Below are 21,011 nucleotides of genomic sequence, written 5' to 3' on the forward strand. Positions count from 1 at the left end.
GTCATGTAATTGTGTCATGTACCTCCAAAACACGTGTATGAGGTTGTTGTACTCCCACCATTTTCTTAGCATGTTTTTGGACTGTGGAAAAAAAAACATAATCCATAAGGAAAACACGCAAACTTGTGTAAGGTGTTGGCACATAATAAATATTGTTGTTTTTTTTAGGTAAATATGGTTTTGTTTTTTCCCTAGGTTTTAGTTTGCAATGATGATATACTGGACTGTAGTGTAAAAACATCTCTTAACTTATGTAAGCCGGGTTTAAATGAGGAAAGACATTCTGCTTTAAAAGAAAAAAGAAAAAACATCACAATGTATAGAAAGTGTGGCCAATCATAACTGCCAATACTCTTTATTTTTCTTCATTTCATTGATCAGTTCTCATTTCTCCTCTGGGATTAGTAAATTCTCTTCCCTTCTCTTCTCTTCTCTTCTCTTCTCTTCTCTTCTCTTCTCTTCTCTGTTGTAAACCAATTATGGGGAGAAAGTGAAAGCCATCTTCGGGCCTTTGAGTCAGGCCTCAGAACTCCCAATCTAACTGGTCTGTTGCTTCTAGTATGTCAAACCTGTATGTATATAAAATAAAATATATCAATGTATCTTATTTCTAATATCGTCAAAGTTAAATAGGATGGATCAAATGCAAACAGAAGCATTGTTTTTTATTTCAACACTTCTACTTTCACTTTTTTCCCCTTGTTTCAAACTGTCACTTTAGTATTTATTTTGTTTATTTTGAGGAGCTGAAAACAAAAATAAAACGCGTTTGTTGAACCGCAGGATGCGTCAGGGCCTGCTGTAAATTCTAATATTGACCGCTAGAGAGCATCATAGAGCTTCTTGAGACAGGTGGGACAATTTTTTGTAATCAGAGAAAAAACAAATGAATCGTTTGTCCTTTTGGATTTACCAGAGAATATATGCATATTATATTATATGTGTGCGTGTTATAATATGTCCAGTATTTCAGATTACTATATATGAAAGCTGACTGGGGTCAGTGTGGAGGAGCCTGGCACTGTGGAAGGTCTATCCTTACATTGTGAATCAGTTTGTTTTTTCCTGTAAAAGGTGATTTTGAAAAGAAAAAGAGCTACTTTCATGTTAATTGTCACCTGTGTATGATTGATTGACGCTCACCTGAAGTGACGTCATCGGTCGGGTTTTAATGGGCGCCTTCAGTGGAGGAGGAGGAGGAGGAGGAGGAAGTGGGAGAGAGACGGAGGAGGTAAGTGACAGAGGACGTGAGCTTCTTGTGAAAGCTGCACTTTTCCCAACGTGTCGGACTTTTGGAAAGAGGCGCGGAGACCTCGCCGCAGGGTGAAGCTCACCTGGCTCAGGTAAGAAGGCTGCGGGAGCTGCGGGCTCCGTGTTTGCTGGGCTGCTGAGAGCCATGGGAATGTGAGGGCAGGCGGGCAGACATTTTTTTTTTCTTTCTCCTCCTTCCACTCTAATCCGACTCCCAGACCGGAAAGTTATTGAAAAATTCTGCCTGCGACTCCACAAGGGAAGAAGGCAAATGACACTGGCTCCTGCTTGAAGTTTCCACAGTTTAAACCTCCAAGATGATAATTCCTTCATGTCTGTTATTATTGTCACTGTCATACATACTGTCACTATTTACAGGAGGCAAGTCTGCATTCAGTATTTGCACTGTACAGGGAGCAGGTGCGTGTGTGTTCTGCTGTTCACGGAGCAGGTGAACACTTCTTATCAGAGAGTGTGTTCCTGGTGTGTGTTGTTGTTGTGTGGACAGTGTAGGAGTGAGCAGTGAGTCACGGGTTGAGTCCCTTGATATGAGTTTGAGGAGTGACACAACCAGCTCCTCCGTCCCACTGCCTGCCTGTGGGAGGAGAGGAGAGGAGAGGAGAGGAGAGGAGAGGAGAGGAGAGGAGAGCTGCATCTCATGTTAGACTTAATAACTCTGCTTGTAAGTCACTGAAGTTTCGAGGGCTCGAACATCTCTCGCCCCAGCTGGTTTGTGTTGGCTTCTTGTCTGCAACATGACTTCTTCTCTCGTCTCCTCGTTTCCAGACGTGTCCGATGTTGTAGGTCCTGAGGAGCTCAGCAGTCCGGGTCCATGTCTCTTCAGGAGGACACCACGTCCGCCAGCCAGTCGGACGGCTGCGCCGGTGACCAAGTCCCTCTGATTGTGACCGACTGCTTCGCCACTGAACTGCACATATCTGAGCCAGGCGACGAGCGCTGTCAGCCAGCCAGCCCCCCTCCTCCCCGCATCCGAACACCCACACCGCGGGACGATGGAGTGGATAGGATTGCCGCGCCTCCGCAGGTGGTGTTGAGCACACAGAGTCCCGCGGCGCTGAAGGTCGGCACTCACCAGCTCATCCCGAAGAGTCTAGCCATGTCCAGCCGGCCCAAAAACCGCCACCACACCACCGTGGTCACTTTCCCACTGGGACTGGAGAACCACGGCAGCAACAGCGGGAGCCGGAGCCGCCACTCGACCCAGGGGGTGGACGTGTCCTGGGAGGATTACGACAGCGACGGAGACGGCTTCGCTCTGAGACGGAACCGCAGGAACAAGTCCTACAGAGCAGCAGTGACCAGCCTGGACATCGAAGCCATGGCAGCAAAACAGGCAGCTGGGAGCAAGCTGCAGCCTGTCCGGGAGGACCGAGCCCCCAGTCCCGGTCCCGCTCACAGTCCTGGACGCAAGGTAACCTGGGGGGTCGTGGGGCACGGCGGCCACTCTGCTCTCTCCTAAGGACGTGCTGCAGAGAATTTGCCGTCACTGAATATGAAGCTCGTCTTTGCAGATCGAGCTCAAAAGTCCGCAACGTTTCCTATCAAGAGAGCTATTTTTTTTTATGTTTCCACCAAATCCAATTCTTCTATGAGCCACAAGATGCATTTAATCATAAAAGATTTTAATGATATTTATCTTGTTTTGCTAAACGTACATTCATGACGCCTCATGACTGCAATTTAGAATTAATTGAGCAAGTTTTAGCTTTTCTAGCCATTTTTAGCAGTTGTAACCTTTTAACTGTGGTTGTTTTGACTATTAACCTTTTTTTTTTTTTTTTACAATTTCACCCATTTTGCTCCATTCTCGAATGTTTCAAACATTTTTTTTCTGGAGTTTTGTTTTTTTTAATCATTTTAGCACAGATTTTTTTCTTTTAATAACCAAATATGCAAATAAATATATATAGGATAATGGGATGCAAATTGTTCGACATATAATTTTCATAAAGCTTCATGGAGCGGAACTGAAGAGCCTCATGTGGCTTTAAAGCTGCAGGTGGTAGACCCCTGCTATAAATATACAATATTGTGTAATAATTAATTATAAATGGCTGTTGCAATGCATAATTTTCCACCAATGAGATAATCTTTGCGTTGAATATATTTGAAGAGATCTTGGACTTTGAAGTAGAAGAACCAAGACATTTGGATGTCCCAGTGAGAACGTGGGGGGATACCTGGAGGGTCACCAAGGAAAAATATCAGAAGCCGTGGCACAGAATGATGGTGTTGTATTTCATAAGAATTACCATCAGCCAACTGTGCTTTTTTTTTTTTTTTTTGAAGTTCACAGCTTGCAATGTGTTGGTGATGAGCGCAAATTCTCCTTTACTCATTGAGACGAGCACATATCTCCACAGTTGTTTGGAGACATGATTTGAGGAAAGTTAAAATGCACACATGGTAATAGTGGGGGGAGGGGGGGGGGGGTTGAGGATGAGAGAATAATTGTCATTAAGGCATTTGCATTCAATGTTAAATTGTAGCTGCACTGCTGTCTCCTCTCCAGCGGACTCTCGGCAGAAAGAGGAACCAGAAACAGCGTGGGTCATTCAAAGATGGTATGTCCACTCATGTGTCACTCCGTCTATTCCTGTAAATACGCCTGCAGGCCTGCAAATAACTATGACTGTTGTTTTTTTTTTTTTTTTCAAATTTACAATAAACTGTGAAAGAATTGCATCAAGTAGAATTCTCCACCGAAGGAAGTTTATCTTAGAAAAAGTTGCTTGAGGCGACTGAGAGCAGAAGAGAGGAAATCCTTCATCCCACTGGATGCTCACTGCATGCTCAATGTCGACTGACGTCCCACCTTTTTACTCAATATCACTTCTTCTTTTTGTTAGTCTGACTTGAGCAGTGTGGATTCAAGCCGTGTCCTGCAATAGAGCATGTCTCTGAACGGCTCCTTTTTATAACGATGGCGGAATGGATCAGACATTCATTATTCATGAAAAATCTGAGTTGCTTTCTTTCTTTCTGAGCAGCTGCAGGAGGTTTTATGGGCACATTTTACACTGCGAGAATCAAACCAGTAGCTTTCCACTATGCTAATGTGTGCACATCGCATCTCCCCAGTAACCGCACTCGCATTCAATCTAGTTCATCATCAGCTTTTCACCAAACACTCTCACCTCCCACTCTCTTAACTCTGAAATGAACCATCTTATTATGTTCACCACGTCCAGCACAGCTTTGGTGCGCCATTTGTTACTCTTGTGAAAATCTTTTTTTTTTTTTGTTTTTGTTTTGTTTTTTTAATCCAGTGCATGATTTGTGAGCGGAAAAATACCAGAATCCTACCAAGGCCCTTTTTTGTTAAGAAAAAAAAAAGTGTAAATCAAAATGGCTCCCTCAACAACCTGCAGTGCAGGGCTGTCGTCTGAATCCAAACGGTGGCACGTTGAAACCGAGACGGAGTTTGTTGCTGCCGTCCTCAGCGACACCGCGCCTCTACCAGGAGATCCGTGAACGGGGGCTGCACTCCACCAACCAAGATGAGCTGCTCGACGACTTTGTGGTGGTGGAGCATCCCGTGGAGGAGGCGGAGCGGGACCAGGGCATCGTGGTGAAGAGCTACCGGCCCGTTCAACTCACCTGGAGCCAGCTGCCACAGGTAAATCCCTGAATGCAGAGTTTGAAAGCAGTAAGAGTACAGTAATAATAATGCATATGAATCGATAAGTGTGCAAGTATATTCCTGATCTTCGAACACCCAAACACCCTTTGGAAATGCTGTCTCAGTTTGATTTTAGTGTCACAACACCCACAAAGCCAATATATTATTCAAACAGTGGATTGCTTGAGATATACTCTTCTCTCCCGTGTCTTCCAAAGGTGAAGGAGATGGGTATTCTGGCCATCATCACACCCCAGGAGAGGAAGAGACAAGAGGTACGTATGTGTTCATGCCTCTCGAGACACTGTCACATATGTGCACAGAAATGTTCTCTAAGTGGTTAACTTCAACATGCCTGAGAAATTGAGGAAGCTCTCGAGCAGCTCGAAACATTTTTTCAGTAATAAACAATTAGAATGAAACACAAAGGCTTCTGTCTACATGCAGGTTTCTGCAGCGGCATTGAACATTGAAATGTGCAAAGCGGTGCAAGCGTCACGCATGCTGAAGGGACGTGCTCCTGTTGGGAAGGTCAAGAAATGTTGAGTTGGAGAGAAACCAGCCCAGACTGTGCCTCTACACAGTTAAAACCACAACAGACTAGAAACGTCAAAATTCATGCAAAAAGAGGCAGTGATGGTCAGTGAGGGTGTTTTAAGGCACGATATTGTTTTAAAAAAATAATAATAATAAATCCCAAAGTGGCTTCCTCACTCAGCTTGTTTTAAACCACACAACTTCACACACTTAAAGAATGAATGTGAAAAAGCAACACAACGCTGTTGACACCTTCATGGACGTCGGGTTCCTTTACACTGTATGTCGATTTCCAATTTGCTTTCTTGAAACTTAAGGCCCATAATGAACAAATGCCAATGTAATGTCAATATAATGACAATTATTGAGGTTATTACAAACATTGTGTCATACTGTCTGAATGTGGATTTTTCCCCTTTTGTAGCATATCCTCACTTTTGATCTGAGATGTCGGGTGCAGTGTCAATACCAAAGGTCCACCCTGTGTGCTCTACCTGAACAAAGCCGCACCCTGCCAGAGTAATCATACACCGGCAGTATCGGGAGCAGGCCCCTGTCTCACTATTTTGTACTTTTAGTCACTTTGTGAGACTCATTTGCTGTCTGCTGGAGCTTTTAAGGGATCTGAAACCCTCTGCCGGGCCGAAGTTTAATTTAATCTACCTGTCGCTATGTTGTGGTGGAGGGGAATCATGGAGCAAAGCTCACCTGAGGCCTCCATTTAGCCTGGCTTCTGCCCTTTGATCTCCTCCATAGAGAAGGTGTGTCATCAATACAACCACCAACAACGGCTCTGGACTAACCCTCAGTTCTCAAATATTTAAGATGTCCAGTGAGAAATGAACCACTAAGTGTTTTCCGTTTCACCGACTGCTCTGTTCAATCAGTCAGTCCGAAGTTCTGGATTTAGCGGTTTGTGCCGATATTCTAATTCCTGCCAGATATTTATCATATGAGACTCGAAATGGAGATTTTTCTCACCACTAAATCCTCAATAGACAAGAATGCTCCGCAGACGCCACACATGCTTCCCTTTAAGGTCACATTGTTGACTTGCTTTGCTCTGTTCTTCAAACACAACACCAGCCCCAGCATGCATTATGTAGCGGCCATGTATGCACATGTTGTGTGTGTCAAAACTATTCCGGGCAGTGTAGGAAGAACAGAAAAGACAAATGGCATTGAAATGGATCCAAGGAAAAGCGGCTATATCTGTGTCATCACCTAATAACACAACAGCATATCCTGGCGAGTGAAATTTAAACGCCTGTCTGCACGCGTGTGTCGATTTGACAGGCCATTTTTGAGATCATCACCTCCGAGCACTCGTATCTGCACAGCCTGGGCATCCTGGTGCGTCACTTCAAGAACAGCGAGGCGCTGAAGAAGACCATGACGGCCACGGAGCACCACCATCTCTTCTCCAACATCTCTGTCATCCACCAAGTGAGCAAAAGGTTGGCCCCACACTCCTAAAACCCTTACGTGTGTGTGTGGAGTGTGTACATGAAGCAGCTGGATTGTGAGCTCCACCTCTTCATAAAGAAGCAACGCGATGATGCTATCAGTGTGCGAAGTGGAGCAGTGACCCGTTTCTCGGTTAATAATTTCCTGGGTTTTACAAACTGTGAGTGTTTGAATTCCCACACTGAGATGTGGTTTCAGACGGGAACTTGGTTGATAGTTTCAGGTGGAGCGTTTTCCCTCAGTATCCTGTCGGCTCCACCAACATGTTAAAACCTGCTGGCCAAACTGGTTCTGCTGCCTGGCTGCTCTGCGTGGGATTCCTGATCTTCTTTAGGAAGATAATGAGTGTGAGAGTTGCCTCTGTGCATTGGAGGGCACTTTCTTTAGAGCTGGAAATAGATCTCAGCTAGTCACTAACAAAACTGAATCCTTTTTGTCCTTGATCTTTTTCCACTTTAAACACAATCCGTAAAGGGAAAAAAGTCAGTTTTTCTCTTGAGGTGGTATATAACATGTATAATTTCAATATCTCTGTAAATGTGTGTCCTGTACTTGCTTCCGGGGATGGGTGGTTTCCCCAAGTGTCGTTTTACATTTTTTGTTTTTTTTGTTTGAAAGGCACTTTATGGGCGTAAAGTCACTTATGGTGAAACTGAAAGCTGCTTTTAAAGTTGTGCCGAAGAGGGTCTCGTAGAGAGAATTGCTGTCATGCAATCTGCAAATGGGCTTGTCTGCAGTTGATGATTGCAAAGAAAAAAATAAATAAATAAAGATGCCAGGTTCAGAAAATCTAAATAAAATGCAATATAATACAAATGAACACATTTGATTTTGAAATGGACACCGCATCAGAAAATGTGCAAAAGCAGCAATTTGCAGCATATACTGTATTCTACAGTGATGATGCTAATCAATACAAATCTTAAATGTAAAAATGGTGAAATGAGATTGAAGTCGTTATGAGGATTGAAATATCAGTTGATGCATACAAGTGACATTTTACTTTCTGTTACAAGAACATCAGAACAAAGTGCAGTGACCGTAATCCAATGGAATGTGTGGCGTTCTAACAGGAGATTTTTTTTTTAAATGGGACATTAAATCAAATCTATACATTAAGAAGCATTAAAAAGGGGGCTGAAGCTTTTGCATATTCCTCCAAACGCCTGGGGTTGACCTCCTGACAGCCACTGGTCTTATTCTGCAACAGGGTAAACATGCTACAGCAATAGAGGGGAGGTAGAAGGTGTGATACAACAGACTATATTAAAACACCAAATGAGGAACCAGATTTATCAAGCAGTACGGCATGCATGTGTTCACATCTTTGAAGTACCAGGATTGATCAAAATGAAAGTAGCTTGCGTAAATTAATAATTAAAAGAATATATGTATATACTCCACAAATATTATATTTTTTTGTGCTTTCTTCACTTAATTCAGTTTTTTCAACCTATATACATTTAAGACAGCGTCTTAAATTTCATCCATTCACAACTGAGTAATTTTCGGTGTCGAGTCAGCAGGGCAAAGGATAAGCTTTTTCTCCACGAAGAAATTCCACTTTAGAACATGTGACTCTTAGTTCAGAACTTTTTATCATGTTTGCATTGTAGCGACATCTTGTCCAGGCATCCTTAATGATGTGTACTGCTGTAGTGAAACTTCAGTCATCATTGCATTGTGTAGGTAAACACTCTCTCGCTCTCTGATAAGAGGATTTGGACCAGGCTATAATGTAGAGTTGCCTCAAAACATTACCTGTGTATAAAACTAATCCTGAACAAGTTGACCAATCAGATTATCAGGAAATGACTGACTTTGTTGTTGCTGCGCTACATAATTGTATTGAATGGCTTGTTTTTCTTGATGGTCTTCATTACAGCTCAGTCACTGTGAATCGGAGTTGAGGATTTTCCAGTGAAAATGAAGGCAAATATTAAATGAATTATGACCCAGGCCGAGAACCTGTTGTAGCACAAATGGTTAGATTTCCATACCTTTTTAGAAACGTATTTAACGGAAGAATCAAATTAATTATTGATTGAAGGTGAAAGGTCATTTTCACACCCACATATGCTGAAATCGAGATGAACATTACATCACACTCGTGCGTTGTGATTCCCGCTCATGTAATCACGATGTGGGAGAGAGAAGCGTCCATTCACCACTTCACTGATCGCCCCCGTCAATCTATTTTCAGGTTTTTTGAAGACCTGGAGCGGCGTCACCATGAACACCCAGTGATCCGGGACATAAGCGATATTGTCCAGAATCACGCTGCACACCACTTCGACCCCTACATCGTGTACTGCTCCAACGAGACCTTCCAGCAGAGGACGCTGCAGACGCTGCTGTGAGAACGACAAACTGAAGCAAGCCGTTAACATGACCGGAGGAGCTGACCTTTCTCCGTTTTGTGTCCCCCTTAGGGACACTAACACTGCTTTCAAGGAGACCCTGAAACAGATTGAAGGCAGCAGCGAGTGTGGAGGCCTGCCCATGATCTCCTTCCTCATCCTTCCCATGCAGCGAGTCACCAGACTGCCCCTCCTGCTGGATGTCAGTTTAAACTGCTTTTCTATAGAAGCAACTGTCTGAAAATCAATTTAGAATGTCAATCCCAGAGTGTGATTAAATATTTCAATGCTTCAAAATGTGAATCAAATCACCATGTAGGCATTTATTCACAGGAAAGATTGGTTTAAAAGCATTAATCTGACCAAAATGAGACACAATTCATCTTTTCAAGTGTAGGAATTCCCAAAATGACAAAGTCCTTGTTGGGTTTCTTTGAAAGATTGGCTACATTCAGTACCAATATCCTACTAAATAATGTTAGTTTTGTAAAGAACAACCCTAAAAATGATTCCCTTGGATCTTGAGTGGAACACTTGCACTCTAGGTTTGTGTTTGAGCCCCTTCGTTTTTATTCTTTCTAGTAAATGGTACACAAGTATACAGACTGGGAGACATTATTTGCGAAAAACACGTGCTTCAAATTTAACAATACATAAATATCAAGTCATACATTATGTGGTTGTCATGTATTCAAAATGGCTAAATCCTGTTACTCGCCCAAAAAAATGGTTAAATGCTGTGTAGAGCATGGAGATTGATAAAGAAGCATTTTACATTCTCGTTGGACAAACAAAAAAACTATTATTTCAACAGCTTACCTGTGTTAACACTTTTGTGTGACTTAAAATGGTTAAAAGTACAATAATAAAATGGTAATATTCGGATTTACCAAAACATGATCCTCCATAGCAGCAGGAAAAAGATACTACACTCATTCATATGTGACGGAATGCTGACCTGAGGGTTTTATTCTTCAAAGTCCTCATGGATCATCAGATGGAGGTGTGCATGATGCTGACACTGGGTCTTGTTTGTGGATATTATAAAACTTTTGTGTTTTATTTTTTTCTCTCAGACTATCTGTCAGAAAACTCCGGACAAAACGGCAGAGTACTTTGCTGCTGTTTGGTCCCTGAACGCCACCGGCAAGGTATCCGTGCAAAGCGCCGCTCTGCTGTGACGCTACACTTTTTTCTTTTTTTAAGGTTTTAAACATCTTTACCATTCGATGTGGTTTCCTCCTCAGCTGGTCAGCAGCTGCAATGATGGAGCAAGGCGGATGGAGAGGACGGAGCAGATGTACACCATCCACAAGCAGATGGAGTTTGGTAAAATTAAGGTTGGAGCGCAGCTTGTTTGCCACATACTGACGAGTTTAAAAATGAAGGGAAACTGTCAACGGGGATGGCAGGCTTGACCTCTGGCTTGCTCAACGTTGTTCCCCGCAGCCGTTCCCACTGATCTCGTCGTCGCGGTGGCTGAAGAAGCGCGGGGAGCTCGCCATCTGCACAGAGGAGCTCAGCATATGGAGAGCTTTCAGCAACCGAAGTTACTACCTGTTTCTCTTCAGTGACGTATTGATCGTTACCAAGAAGAAGAGGTGAGTGGGGAAGGAGTGAGCCTGTCTTGCTGCAGCTTCATTCAGCAATGACTTCAGCTGAAATCAGGAATGCAAAAGTGTTGAGACCGGAGTGGAAACCACGAGCCGCCTGTGCTGCATTTGCACTGCGGTTATTTCCTGGGGACTGCTGCAGACACTAAATGGATCCATCTGCTGGGACGGGAACATGAGAAGCCGAAGAGGAGGGGACGGGGACACAAAGTGGAGAGAGTGTGGAAGTGGTGCAGGCATACTTGGGATTCTTCAATCTTGCATTGAGCTTGTAAGCGTGACTGACTGCAGCATTCAGTTGTGAGTTGAGGAGGAGCAAACAATGTCCGCTCAGTTTCCCACAACACTGGAGTCTTTTTTTTTTTTTTTTTCCCTCCCCTGTGACTTGAAGTTCAACACTGACTTACTCTTCAGATAACAATATTGTGGAAAGGCTAGTCGGTCGAGGAATGTAGTTTAACTGCTTTCCATGCATAAACGTGGCTGGTTGATGGTTTAAGATGACTGAAAACCTTTTTTTGTTTAGTGAGGAGAGCTTCGTGGTGTTGGACTACGCCACTTCGGAGAACATTGAGGTGGAGGTTGTGGAGGACCAAGAGGGAAGGACCTCACCTGGGAAAAGCACCAGCTACCTTTCCTTCAGGCTTCTGATGAGCAAGAACAGCGAGGGAAGAGCCGAGCAAATCTCTCTAGTGGCAGAGTCCAGGTACTGCCGCTGCCGTTGAAGGGAGGGCTGAATGCTTCACATTCTCACCTCACAGCAACTGTCCACTGTGTGGAGTCTGCGTGTTCTCTCTTTGCATTGGTGGGGTGTGTTTTAGGTTTTTCACTTCCCTCACACAGTCCAAAAACATCTGTCTCAATCCAGGCGAGTTAGTAAAGTGAACCCGTGAATGTGGGTGTTTCTCGCTCCCTGGGTTTTCCTGTGGTGGGCAGGTGAACTCTCCAGGATGTATCTCCTCTTCAGCGATTGGCTCCAGCAGCCAACGACCGCAGTGAGAGAAAACACTGTTAAAGATGGGATGGTTGGATGTTTGAGGCACAACAAACACAAAAATATCTCTTGAGTGATTTAAGAGCGATTCACCCCATCACAAATGACGCTGCAGCAGAGAGATTCATATACAGTAGCTTTACAAATGTGTCTCTGTCATCAACGGGCACGTGTGCTTTCGTTTTTTTATCACTATGTAGTTGAAAATGTTATTTTCCTAAAATGCCATTGACTCCCAAAACAATCAGCAGTGTCCCCTCTTTTTAAGTTCACGCTTTTCACCATGTGATCTGTACTTCTGGAGTGACGCGGAGGAATATGACCTCCATTACAATTTGCCTCACAAATATCAGGCTTTCTGATACTTTCTCCCTCTGAATGTTGAGTTTACGCTACAATTTATTGTCTGGGAAACCAAATGTGATGTTTAGCGTTTGGCTCCCTCTACTGGCAGAAGTCGTGGCATCCTCATATGAACCCACACCTCCAGCATGCCTTCATAAGAAACAAGACTGTCGCATGCACTGTGGACAAGGTGCTTAAAAAAAAAAAAAATCTCTTTGTCTGTTGCAAAGGGTGGACCGGGCTCGTTGGATCGTTGCTCTCACGGGACACAAGCAGGCTGGTGTGGGCACTGAAGGTAAGCGAGGCTTCTTGGTAATTCTGAATTCCCAGCATGTTCATATTGTTTCCATCACAGCGGATGACAAATCTGTTCTCTTACCTTTCATGAGTAAATTATTCATTTCTCCTGGAAGCCCGCAGCAGTTGGGTAATGCAATGTGCTGCAAAAAACCCCAGATGGGTCTCATTTATTTTCCATTTCAAATCAGCCTGCAGCTATTTAAAACGCATTTATAGTCTTGCTTGTATCACGACTTTGATTTTTGTTTCTTTTGACCTTCATTTTAAAAAATTCCAGTTTTGCATATTGCAGTAAATATTCTCCACTTAAGATTCTGTAAGAAATGGGGGGGAAAATACTCATGCAGTGCCCCTATCCAGATGACTGGTTGTGTGGGTTTTATCTCGACATACTCAAGAACACCAGAGGGTGTATGTACACTGCTTTGTGTTACACAAAATAAACCTTTTTTTTTACACACAAACGTTTGCTCCAAGCATGTAACTCATGGCTTTTAGTTGTATGGTTAAAACAAATCTTTTTATTCATATCTTATGGATATAAAATCAAATGAAGCGCAATGGGTTTGCACATATCAGAAGTGGTGTCGCCCTGAGTACACATCAAATCCTCTCAGTAGTGACAGGATGGGAGTCAAAGGGGTATGAGTGCATTTTGAGTTCCTCAATGCTTATGATCAGTGTGCTGACTTTTTATTTTATAATACATGTGTTACTAACAATTTTCTGATGGGACTCTGCTGTGGGAATGTTTCAGGTCTGCCCCAGTATGAAGCCACCAAAGCATACATGCCAAAACAGCCAGATGAGTTGGGCCTGCAGCAGGCCGAGCTCGTCATCGTGCGGCAGAAGGAAGAAGGTGAGGCCCAATCAGCTCTTATCGACGTTCGTTCACCACAGTTGAAGCACTTTCTGACCACACGTCAAGTCCACATTCTCTCTTCAGTGTGTGGTTGATACAAGCATTTTAACATTTCACCCCTAAATTATAGTGGAATCTAAGCATTTAAAATCAGTTATAAAGTGAAATAGGTCAAACTTTTTGAACGTATTCCAAATAAATGCTTCAACATGTTTGCGTGTTAACTGAACATGTTCCTGTTCTCAGCCTGGTGCTATGGAGAGAGGATGCGAGATGGAGAGCGAGGCTGGTTTCCTGCCAGCTGTGCCACAGAGATCACCAACCCCACTGCCATGGAGCACAACGTACAGCGAATGAAGCGTCTGCGCAAAGAAACTAACGTCTGAGTGACTTGCCTACTGTACTGTTGTCCGCGTGTGAGGGGACAAAATGAGACACCTCCTGGTAGGTGGGAGATATTATTGTAGGAGTCCATTACAACATACTGACATTAAAAAACAACTGCCCTTGGTCTTGAGCTCCATGGCCCAAGAGGAATTATGTGGTTTCAGGTTCATAGCAGCAAAAGTGTGTTTTAATGTTTTGTACATTGTGTGCACCCAGTAAGATTTGCAATAGCCATTTAGTCTCCAAATGTACAGCTGATAGTTACTTTGTGGAAGTGAAGCCGAACTGTGAGGACGAAGACTTGTATTCACGTGGCAAAGAGAAACCATTTTCATGAGGTGAGACTTGTACTGAATACTGGTTCAACAGGAATAGGGCTTCTTACTGATGTGTGATATAGCCGTGCCAATTTGGAGTGAACTGAAACTCTTAAGTTTGCTTCTGTTGTGAAAATTGCAGGGTTTGTCAATAAAAATCCACCACATGGACACCTTTTCTGGTTTCTGGACTTTTTATTTGAGCTTGCATTTTGTTAAAATGTTTGAATACATAAAAAGTTATTTAAAAATGTCAAACTGACCAGATATCAAATTCCTTTTTATCTTTAAAAACGATTTGGTGTAAAAACTTAGGACAGATTTAGAAAAACATTTGCTGTTTCCCCAAAAACATTTTGTAGCTGTCACATAAAAATAATGGAAAAAAAACAGGTCTGCATAGATTCTGCAGGCAATCGGTGGTAAACTGGTCAAATGCATGGTGCAAGCTTATGACGATCGTCAAGTCAAATCTTTATTGCTCAGATCTTGTTGGATGTTTCTTCTTTGTTGACAAAAAAACTGCAAGAGACACATTGAAAAGGTTAGTTCACAGGCTTTCAAGTATCCAAAGCTGCTCAGTGTAGTTAAATAGCTATAAACGAAGAAAACATCTGCATGCAGGTTTGTTGCCAAGAGGCTCCAGACTCACCCGGACGATGGTAAAAGATGGTAGGTGCCGGTGGGCAAGTTGTTTCCTACTCAGCCCCACCTTGCTGGGGCTCGGGAGCGGACGTTTTCTCTGCAGATGGGTCACCTCCTGTCTTGGCCTCCTTGTTTTCCTGGCCGGGTTTACCACCAGTGGTTTGGCGTCTGCGGCGGTAGTTGTAGTTGCGGCGGTAACGCCGCTGGCGGGGCTGTTGATTCTGGCCACCTTCGCCGCCCTGGTTCTCCTTGTCCTCTTCACCGTCCCGCACCGGTCTGGGACGGGGTGGGCCCCTATGCCGAGCAGGTGGGAGACAAACGTTTTAAGACTTTCAAAGTGACATGCAAAAAAGTAGGTCAACACACAGACAACATGCAATTGTGATGTCACTGGTGGTCTAATGAGGAAAGGAAATGCAAAGTAATTTGGATGCACAGCTGCAGTTTGAGGCAAGGCTGCAATTAAAGGGGAGCTGGAGGCCAAACGGGCGGCATTCACAGCGATTAACTTGTTTCTTTTGATTGACATTTGCACTGTTAACTACAGGCCGATTAAAAAAGAAGCTTCCTTCTACCCTTTGTTGCAGCCTTGCATTAATGATGCCAATATGCGAACCTTGGTCGGAAGCCTCTGTAGTACTGCCTCACAGGTTTGCCCTGGTCTGGACCTCCCTGGTTGTCGTCACCCTCTCCTCCCTGAAAGCAAACACCATGCAACATCTCGCATCCTTTTCCACAGAACTGTCACACTGCCAAATACAATGCAAATAATTTGATATAGACATATTTGCAAGTAATGGAAACGTCCAGAAGATGTGAAGGCTTATATGAAATCAATTTGTGAAGTATTGGCATGACCCCCGATACACCAAGATTTGTGTTTCACAACCACGTGAGTAACTAAAGGAGAGGTTTGAGAGTCCCGACTCCGTCATGAGACAGCTGGGTGCCTGCCTCGGGAAAGTAGCCCTGTGAAGGCGTACCCCAGGCATGTCTCCGTGTGATCATGTTGGTGTATGGGGGGCCAGCGGCCGTAGCGTCTACCTACAAAGTATGGCGGGAAGCGTCGTCTGCCAGTGTAAGCGGTTCTGCGTGGTTGCTGCGAGTCTCCTTCGGGGGCGCTGTCTCCGCCCTCTCTGCTGCCTTTGTCTCGTCCGTTGCTGGGCTCGCCTTCGCCATCACTCTGGTAGTTATCCGGATATTCTCCTCCGCGAGGAGGGCCCCTCCTCCGGGGGAAGCGCCTGTAGCGGTTCCTCTCGGCAGCGTACTTACTTCCCTGGACTGCGACGCCTCCGGGGCCAGTGACGTTTGCCGCCTCTGCACCCTGTGCATGAGAGGATCGCTTTAAAGTACACACATTAAGCAGGCAGTACATTCCAAGTATTTCAATTGAAAGGGATAACCCAGAAGAGACAAAGGATAAGTCTCACCTTCTCTCCTTCGACTACATCAAACTCCACAGTTTCTCCATCTCCCACACTGCGAAGGTATTTCCTCGGGTTGTTCTTTTTGATGGCTGTCTACAAATCAAGAGTTTAGAAGATTGATTAATACCAATAAAATCAATACAAAATAACATTTATGCTCACAACAAAACAACTTACCTGGTGTACAAAAACGTCCTCTTTTGTATCATTCCTAAACAAAGGCGGGAAAAGGGAAAGAAAACATTCATGAGTTCCAGCAGAGCCACAACTAGATCACAACAAACAGCAAGTGTAAGGATTAATTAAGTGCTGGTGCATGTAACTGTAAGAGACTCACAGATAAATGATCTGTTTAGCATTGTAAGCAAATCACAGTCATAATAGGATTGGCAACCTTCTTTCACACACTTGGGCTTCACCATAGTATGGGAGTATATAGAAATAGGATCCACTTACCTGTTGATGAAACCATAACCATTCCTGACGTTGAACCATTTGACTGTACCCAACACTTTTGTTGCTGCAATGAAAACAGTTCAAGAGTTAGTAAATATGTCAATTTGGAGTAAAACAAAGTCGAACAAATCAGTTCTAAACCATATTTGGTTATCAACGAGACAAAATAAAACACAAAAAAAACCCACTCTCAAAGCCACAGACAACGCTCAAGTTATATTTATCTCCCAACTGTCACTCTTATAATAGACCCCGGTGTGTTTGGGGTCCCTAGTGCCAGCTGCTAGGAGTGTGACGTGCTTCCAGTTATGTCGACACTATGGCCACATTTTTAATGATGTGCACCCATAGATTGTCCGTCACCCGCCTTATCGGTGCCTCTGATGCTGTTGGAGCCGTGCCACGCCGGCGATAACGCCACTGCACAACGCGCAGTGGTCGCAATCAAAGTTCAGCCTCAGACCTACTGCCCCATTTTAAGACGCAGCGCTCAGCACTCAGGCGTCCACACACGTGGTGGGAGTCGCGCCCGGATACGTTAGCGAGCACGCACCGAGCCCAGCTGGCTCGTTAGCATAGCCGCGGAGCTAAGAGGGTCTGAACCATGTGGCTGGATTAGAGCCAGCAAGCGCAACCTCGGCTCCCAGCTCACGCGACACGTAACGCGGTAAAGCTGTCGGAACGCACAAACGAAGAAGTGGTTTATTCTGTAATGTTCAGTGACGAGACGGGCAAATAAAAAAAATATATCAAGGCAGATATGGAGGCGCGCGGCGGACATTTTGGGTGGCCTCTTCAGCCATGTAAATAGCTAAAGTTAGCCGGCTAGGCTAACGTAGCTCCTCGAGCTCGCCGTCGCCGAGTTTACAGGCCGCAAACATTAGCACATAAATCCTGTATAATTACACGACCCCTGACAGCCGTAATCTCCCGGGATATTAATCACACATGTGGTGTGACGATTTGGAAAACAACAGTAAATCTACGTTTGCTTTTGTTCGAGCCGTTCTGGACACGAAACAACCCCGAAGGAGCACCGGGCTCCACCGTGTGAACAAAGGGACGAGCAGCGGCTAACGTTATCCCGCTCCGGTGGAGGGGGACGCCAAAGCCGGCTCGGTGGCCGCTGCGAATCAACTCCCGGCGGGATAAATATCGGTACATCGACATACGTGAGGAAACCTATATATTCACAACGCCAACCACCGCAACCTAGCCGCTTTTTAACGTTCATATGGAGCTCCGGCAATGGCTCAAGGCAAATACAGCCAGCGTCCATGTGACGATCAGCCGGTAACGAGGCTTTCCGATGCGGATAGCTGCTGCGAGAAGGCCGGTTAACAGAAAAGATCACCCGAGGATATTCAAGAGAGGACTTGGACTTCGAGTTCTATGGTCACGTTTTTCCACAAACAAGACCTGACGATCGGGATACTGTAATGCGACGACGCGAGGATAAACTGTAGATACATCGCAAACGGGCACTTTTATTACCGTGACCCGAGTTAAGGTTATCCATAAGCAGATTGACATTACTCAGAGAAAACGTTCACATCAGCAAACACCCGGGACATTTTTTTGCCCCCTCAAAATCTGAAAGAATTTAAAACGTGTTCGACGTCGGTCCGTATTACACAAGCTGCAGTTAAGCGAGTTTACTGCCATGCTCGTTAAACGTTTTCTTCGACGGTAATTTCAACCGAGGAGGGAAGTCGGAAAAACGTCGGCAACCGCCACTTTTGCGCATCGCCTCCACGGATCCCACAAACAACGTTAGCTCTCTGGTTAGCGTCACTAGCTCCAGCAGCCTTACCGATGACCTTCTTATCCCCCGCGGAAGCTGCGGCTGCCGGGCTGGATGGACTTTCCGCATCGGCATCAGGCGGCGGCTGTTGTTGCGTCTCGGCCTCGCTGCTCATGGTTACTACTGGTTGGTAGGGGCTTCTGCCGGCGGCGGCTCTCTGCTGTGTTTCCCGGTGCTAGATGGTAACCTGGGCCGGCGGTGGTGGGGGCTTCTGCCTTCGGGCTCTCAGCTTTCCTCTTTCCGCTCCCGTTGCCGATCGAACTGGGCAGAATGAGCAACTGTGCCGGGGAATGTTCCTGGTCGCGGCTCCGCCCAGCTCCTCCTCCGATTGGCTGGTAACTGTAATAGAAAACATGCCCCGTTTCAATTGGCTGAAGCCACTGTCAATTTTAATTAGAGCACGCGTTCTCCAATCTGATTGGTCAAAGGAGGTTGTACCTGGTCTGTGGAGCCGCCCACCGGTGATGTCAAAGCCAGACAAATCAGACTTACGGAGAGCCCTGACACTTTAGAACAGAGTGTCTACTCGATGGGGTCATTTTAGTCCATCGACGGGTTTTTAACATTATGGACATTTACTCTCCAGAAAGTCAGACTCGGAATAAGAATAATCTGGTCTCCTCACACTGAACTGAATGCAAACCTGCAGTCCAGGCGAGGGATTATGCGAATGTCGTATTTGTCAGGTCAAACCAGGTCTTCTCATGACTTTTCTTTTAAACATCTGCCACTGAATATACCGGAGCAGGGTTAACTTCACATTTAGAGGTGATTTTCTGGTGTCTGCATATTTATGTAATCGACATTTCGAACACTTCCAGCTTGCTTGAGCTTGGGATGGAGTTACTCTGAAAAGCACTGCAGGGAGAAATAAACCTCTATAGACAGTGCAACTGTCAATGTCTGAGGCCTCATGTGCACCCGGTGCAGTGTAATGGAAACGTATTGAAGGATAACTGACCTGAATAAGGGGAAGGATCAAGAGTCCCTGAATATTTTATCACGTGAACATGATGTAAATGTCATATCTGACACTCATGCGGCTTTAACATTGTGTGTTGCATTGGCGCAGCCTCTCGTCATATTGCACTGAAAAAGGTGCATTTCGCCCTCACGAGTCCATACATAGCCCATCAGTGTCAGCAGCTTATTACTGTAACAAAAAACAGCTGAATCCACAATTCTGCATTACCAGAAATCTCAGTGTCACAACACTGTTGCTGTTGAAATGTGATATTACCCCATAAAGGTTATTTAAGGACAAAGGATCCACAATGAGAAAATCACATCTCACAATTGAAATTAAGTGCAATAATTGATTGTATCCTGAAAAGAATTGATTTGTATAAGTAGTTCACGACCCAATTGTTTGTTTTTTGTGTTTCTTTATCCTTTTAAAGATAGTGATGCTGAATTCCAATGTATTACAATCATTTTGCTCCTCCACTTAAATCACCCTGCAGAATTAACTGTCTCATAGCTGGTATAATGTGTGGTTTGAGAAACTTGAGCAGCACAGAGGAGACAGACCCAGACTAGTGTGAGACAGTTTCGCCGCAGCCTCCCTCCCCATCCATTGTCATGTTAATGCTCCACTGGCACTGTTTATGAGCACTGGCCGATGTGTGAAGAGCTTGCAGTTAATGGTGGAGCTCTGCTCTCACACACACAAAGATGGGCTTTAGCATTGACCCCAGAAAGCCTCCCTGTGGAGAGAGAGAGACCCCCCCCCTCCCCTTTCTGAAAATGAAAAAAAAAAAAAAAACCTTCTTCCTGCCTCTATAAGAACAGTCTGCATCTGAAAGGATTCTTTTATGCCAAGGGAACGATGTCCAAGGCAGGAGAGAGAGAGAGAGAGAGGGAGGGAGGGAGAGAGGGAGCGTGGATGGGGGAGGGGGTCTAGTGGCTTGGATTTGTATGGATGGCTGGGATCACAAGAGGTAGCCGTAAGTTCAGCAGAGGATTCCTTGGCATTACTGCCGTGCGCCTTGGAGGACTCTCGTGCCTTTCACTGTAAAGTGTTTCCCGCCCCACATTTGCTCCATGGCAATGAGGCTGAGACTAATTACTGCCGACGATCCCATCAGAGCATGAATGCTCATTTCTGCAAGTTTCCCCGATGGATCAATCGGAGACAGAAATGAAAACATTCCCCTTTTTGGGATGTACAGGTATGCGCGCCTGTAGACCAGTGGTAAATGAGGGGAGTGTGAGCGAGTAAAAGGCAGCAGAAACAAAGCATCTCACTCTGGGTACACAATGTTCTGTAAGTTGCTGGGTCAGTTCCATGCAGTTTCTAGACGGTGATAATCAGAGGACTTTCTTTCGCACTCGTATCACGGATGAAAAGATGGATTAGGGAAATAAAAAAGGCTGAGCATTACAGATCCATTATTTACACTGGGTCATTTCGTGATGGGGTGAAATCACATTGTTACTTGTACTGAATTGATTGAAGTGGAGTTAAAATGTTTTGTGACACTGCTGCTTATAGCTATTACGGCTTTATTGACTTCTAAATCATTTCTGTAAGACGACAGTGGGAACTAATTTCAATAAAAATACTGAAATTTGTAAAATGTAAAAAAAAAAACATTTATTTG

General features: G+C 44.6%; 2 protein-coding genes across 2 annotated transcripts; one reads left to right on the top strand and one right to left on the bottom strand.

Moving 5' to 3' along the window:
• The first annotated feature begins 1,217 nt into the window (after positions 1-1,217).
• On the top strand, positions 1,218-14,204 carry arhgef16 (Rho guanine nucleotide exchange factor (GEF) 16). Its single transcript, XM_080497458.1, has 15 exons — positions 1,218-1,343; positions 2,038-2,683; positions 3,785-3,836; positions 4,716-4,891; positions 5,113-5,169; positions 6,728-6,888; positions 9,102-9,254; positions 9,331-9,460; positions 10,335-10,409; positions 10,506-10,598; positions 10,708-10,859; positions 11,398-11,577; positions 12,441-12,505; positions 13,268-13,369; positions 13,619-14,204. Exons 2-15 carry the CDS (start codon positions 2,084-2,086, stop codon positions 13,756-13,758), a joined length of 2,136 nt encoding a protein of 711 aa, XP_080353584.1. The 5' UTR covers positions 1,218-1,343; positions 2,038-2,083; the 3' UTR covers positions 13,759-14,204.
• A 47-nt stretch (positions 14,205-14,251) lies between these two features.
• ybx1 (Y box binding protein 1) lies at positions 14,252-18,682 on the bottom strand. The gene is made up of 8 exons (XM_080497459.1): positions 18,418-18,682; positions 16,605-16,668; positions 16,326-16,359; positions 16,152-16,241; positions 15,770-16,045; positions 15,338-15,417; positions 14,729-15,015; positions 14,252-14,598 (listed from the first exon to the last, which is right to left on the bottom strand). Exons 1-7 carry the CDS (start codon positions 18,521-18,523, stop codon positions 14,775-14,777), a joined length of 891 nt encoding a protein of 296 aa, XP_080353585.1. The 5' UTR covers positions 18,524-18,682; the 3' UTR covers positions 14,252-14,598; positions 14,729-14,774.
• Between the last annotated feature and the right edge of the window lie 2,329 nt (positions 18,683-21,011).

This window comes from Blennius ocellaris (assembly GCF_963422515.1).
Source record: "Blennius ocellaris genome assembly, chromosome: 5".
NCBI classification, from domain to species: domain Eukaryota; kingdom Metazoa; phylum Chordata; class Actinopteri; order Blenniiformes; family Blenniidae; genus Blennius; species Blennius ocellaris.

Bases quoted from the DNA above. Each gene is read 5' to 3' on its own strand.
- ybx1 (XM_080497459.1), bottom strand. From the start codon at position 18,523: ATGAGCAGCGAGGCCGAGACGCAACAACAGCCGCCGCCTGATGCCGAT. The intron at 16,360-16,604 runs GTAAGTGGATCC...GCCTTTGTTTAG, and splicing joins GGTTATGGTTTCATCAACAG to GAATGATACAAAAGAGGACG. The intron at 16,046-16,151 runs GTGAGACTTATC...TCTCATGCACAG, and splicing joins ATGTAGTCGAAGGAGAGAAG to GGTGCAGAGGCGGCAAACGT.
- arhgef16 (XM_080497458.1), top strand. From the start codon at position 2,084: ATGTCTCTTCAGGAGGACACCACGTCCGCCAGCCAGTCGGACGGCTGC. The intron at 4,892-5,112 runs GTAAATCCCTGA...TGTCTTCCAAAG, and splicing joins CCTGGAGCCAGCTGCCACAG to GTGAAGGAGATGGGTATTCT. The intron at 6,889-9,101 runs GTTGGCCCCACA...ATCTATTTTCAG, and splicing joins ATCCACCAAGTGAGCAAAAG to GTTTTTTGAAGACCTGGAGC.